This window comes from Rhea americana, unplaced genomic scaffold, assembly GCF_003343005.1.
Source record: "Rhea americana isolate MKP2758 unplaced genomic scaffold, rheAme1 scaffold_569, whole genome shotgun sequence".
Classification (NCBI taxonomy): Eukaryota; Metazoa; Chordata; class Aves; order Rheiformes; family Rheidae; genus Rhea; species Rhea americana.
In genome coordinates, this window is record NW_028186722.1 from 37595 (window position 1) to 41279 (window position 3685).

Sequence of the window (3685 nt, forward strand, 5' to 3'; positions counted from 1 at the left end):
CTGCACCGCTGGGACCCTGGCCCCTCTGCACTGCACTGCAGGGGCCCCGGCCCCCGGGCACTGCACCGCCGGGACCCCGGCCCCTGGACACTGCACTGCTGGGACCCCAGCCCCTTCACATTGCACCACCGGGACCCCGGCCCCTCTGCACTGCACCGCCGGGACCCCAGCCCCTTCACATTGCACCACCGGGACCCCGGCCCCTCTGCACTGCACTGCTGGGACCCTGGTCCTTGTGCACTGCACTGCTGGGACTCTGACCCCCGTGTATTGCAGCACTGAGACCCCAGCCCCTCTGCATTACACTGCCATGACCCTAACCCCTGTGCATTAGGACCCCAGGCCCTCTACTTTGCACTGCTAGGACTGCAATATTTCTGTGTTGCAACCCCAGAGCCTGTGTGCTACACTGCTGGGACCCCAACCCCCGTGCGTTACATCCCTGGACTGGCCCCTCTGCCTGCACAGGGCTGCAGCCCCTTGGACAGTTTGCTGGGGGCTTCAGAGCAGCGTGCAGGGAGAGACCCTGCGAGGCCAGACAGGCTCGCGCAGGTCCTTGCCGGCAGTCCCTGCGGTGCTGCTGTCTGCTGCCACAGGAGCAGAGTGGTGGTGAGACACCCGGGAGCACCAAGGGTCTTGAAACAGGTCTGGGACAYGAGGCACAGGCCGACTGGGTTTGGAGTCAGCAGTGACCTCGCATGCCCGTGCGCCACGTCCACGTGCACGTTGCTCTTGATACGCGTGCAATTTGCGCCCAGGCGGCGGGTCTGGACTGCCCCAGCTGCTGGATCCCGTCCCCAGAACCACTGGGCTGGGGAGGCGCAGCCCGGGGGGCTCCCACGGCACGCTGCGTGCCCGGCCAGCCCACGCGGGATGCTGCGTGCCCCCCCCCGGAGACGTGCGCAGCCACGTTGCTGCGCCTGCGCCGGCTGCCCGGCCTGCGGCACGGCCCTCAGCACCATGCGGCTTTGCCTGCCACCATGTCCCTTTGCATCTGCACTAGCTGCACCGAGCCCAGTTCGGTCCTGCCCCCCCCCCCGGCTGCCCCCTGCGGGACCCCGGCTGCCAGCACCAAAGTGCCAGTGCAAAGTCCCCGCAGCCCCTCCGAGCCGCCGGAGCCGGGGAGCAGCCGGCGGGGAGGTATTTATCCACCTCGCCCACTGCCTGCTCTGGGCAGGGGAAGTTTCTGCACCCAGCAGGCAAGACCGGCACCTCCAGAGCAGGCGCAGGGGCTCTCCGGGGTGTCCAGGAGACCCTGGTACCCGACATGGATTCACACTCGAGATGCCCTATCGAGGCCGCCCAGCTGCTCCTCTGCACGGCACCGGCCAGAGACCCCCAGCTCCAGCGCCACTTCGCCCCACCAGCCCCATTCCTGGCAGTGTGTGTGGGGGAGTCCTGCACATATCCCCCCCCCCGCCTGGTCCTCATCACCCCACGGGGCAGAAGCTGCTGGTGACATGGACCCTGGCGGGGCAGGTCCGGGGCTGCACGAGGGCAGCTGCCACGGGGACCAGCATCGCTGCCTCCGCGGCCCCGGGGCCAGCAGGGCTGGGGCACCCGGGGCCCGGGCCAGCGCCAGGGGGGTTGTCGGGGTCAGCAGTGTGACTTCCACAGTTTTTAGTCACCCTGGAGTTATTTGCAAATAGGGCAGCTCAGGATGCCCCCCCCCCCGGCTGGGCTTCAGCCCGAGGGTGCAGCTGCCGGTGCAAACGCGGACCGCCGGCAGCAGGGCTGGCAGCGGGGCTGCGGACCCCGAGTGCGGGGCCAGCACGCCGGGACAGGCTCTCCCGTACTGCCAAGTGGCTTGGCGAAGCGGCTCGGCGTGGCGGGTACCGGGCTCGTGACTCTCTCCCCTGGGCAGGATGCAGAGGGGAGAGCGGGGCAGTGACACTCCCCSCCCCTAGACCCCCAGGTCCCACTGTCCCTGGCTGGGCAAGGGGCATGGAGCAGCCTGCCGTGGGGGCTCGGGTGCCGAGAAGGCTCTGGATGGGCTCTCAGCAGGCTGTGCCGGGTCCCCCCCAGCTCTCCATGCTGTGGGGCGCGAGGGCCAAGCCCCAGCACTCAGAGCGACCGTGAGCTCCATCCACGACCACCCCTTATGGACCCCTTCACCCCATGGCACACATGGGGGCATGGCCAGTGCTGGGGCGCTGCGGCAGGCCACAGCCCGGGACCCCTGGGCATGTCAGGGACAGCGATGGGCACACGGAGCCCCATGGGGACAGCAGGGATGGCGACGGTCACACAGAGACCCACAGGGACAACACGGACAGCAGTGGGGCACACGGAGCCCCATGGGGATGGCACAGACAACAATGGGGCACACAGAGTCCCAGGGGGACAGCAGGGACAGCGATGGGGCACACAGAGCCCCATGGGGACAGCAGGGATGGTGATGGGGCACACAGAGACCCACAGGGACAGCAGGGACAGCGATGGGGCACACAGAGTCCCAGGGGGACAGCAGGGACAGCGATGGGGCACACAGAGCCCCAGGGGGACAGCAGGGATGGTGATGGGGCACACGGAGACCCACGGGGCAGGCACGGACAGCGATGGGGCACACAGAGCCCCATGGGGACAGCAGGGACAGCGATGGGGCACACGGAGCCCCATGGGGACGGCACAGATGGCGATGGGCACATGGAGACCCACGGGGCGGGCATGGACAGCGGTGGGGCACACGGAGCCCCATGGGATAGCAGGGACAGCGATGGGGCACACGGAGCCCCAAGCCCCACGGGGACAGCAGGGAGCGCAGCCCCATGGGGAGCTGGGGCTGGCCAGGGCGTGGGGGGATGGCGTCGGGCGGTTGAGCGTGGCGAGCTCGGCGTGCAAGCTGCGCGAACGGTTGCRGTGGTCCCTCCCTGCTGGCCCGGCCGGCCGGTGCCCTGCCCTCGCCCTCAGCAGCTTTTCCCACCCGACGTGGCGGACAAGGTGGGTGGTGCAGGTCCCGGTCCCGGTCCCAGCGGACGTGCAGCATGGCACTGCGCGATGAGCCCCTCGTGGCTCCGGCAGCGGCACCTGCCCTGCTTCCACCACCCGCTGGCCCATCCGACATGTGGCCGCAAGTCCGGCATGTGCAAGGTGCCAGGGTGGGAAGTGGGATGCCCAGGGTCCCTGGGTGCACGGGGTAYGGAGGATGCCCGAGTGTCTGGGGTACCCCGGGTACCTGGGGGGTCCTGAAGTGCGTGCACTGCACAGGGCGCCTGGAGAGCGCGGGGACCCCTGGGATACCCGAGGTGCGCAGGGGTATGGACTGCAGGAGATGCCCAAGGAGCCCCAGTGCTCGTGCTGCCTGAAGTTCCTGGGGCGTACAAGGTTCCCGGGATGCCCCAGGAGTTCCTGGGATGCCCCAGCGGTCCTGGGATGCCMGGGATGCCCAGGGCACCTGGGATGCGCAGGATGCCCACAGTGCCCAGCATGCCCCGGACGCCCACGATGCCTAGGATGCCCGGAGTGCCTGGGATGCCCACGACGTCCGGGATGCCCATGACACCCTCAGTGCCCGGGATGCCCGCGGTGCCCCTTACCTCTGTGCGGCCGTGCTGGCGTCCAGGATGCCGGTGCTCTGCAGCCACCTCACGGAGGGCAGTCCGGCCGTCAGCGGCTCTTCCTTCATGGGCAGCCCCCCCCGGGGCAGCGCCTCCTGCACGGAGAACATGGCAAGGGGGGCTCGGAG

At 69.4% G+C, this 3685-nt stretch overlaps 1 protein-coding gene across 3 annotated transcripts in view; it reads right to left on the bottom strand.

Annotated features, from left to right (window-relative positions):
- The window catches only part of LOC146587766 (transcription factor COE1-like), a 22000-nt gene extending 18330 nt beyond the window's left edge, over positions 1-3670 (bottom strand). For all 3 annotated transcript variants that reach the window (XM_085319018.1, XM_085319019.1, XM_085319017.1), the window contains exon 1: positions 3537-3670. In XM_085319018.1, the coding sequence (XP_085175144.1) occupies positions 3537-3667 (131 nt within the window). In that variant the 5' untranslated portion in view covers positions 3668-3670. The remainder of the gene's footprint in view (positions 1-3536) is intronic.
- Between the last annotated feature and the right edge of the window lie 15 nt (positions 3671-3685).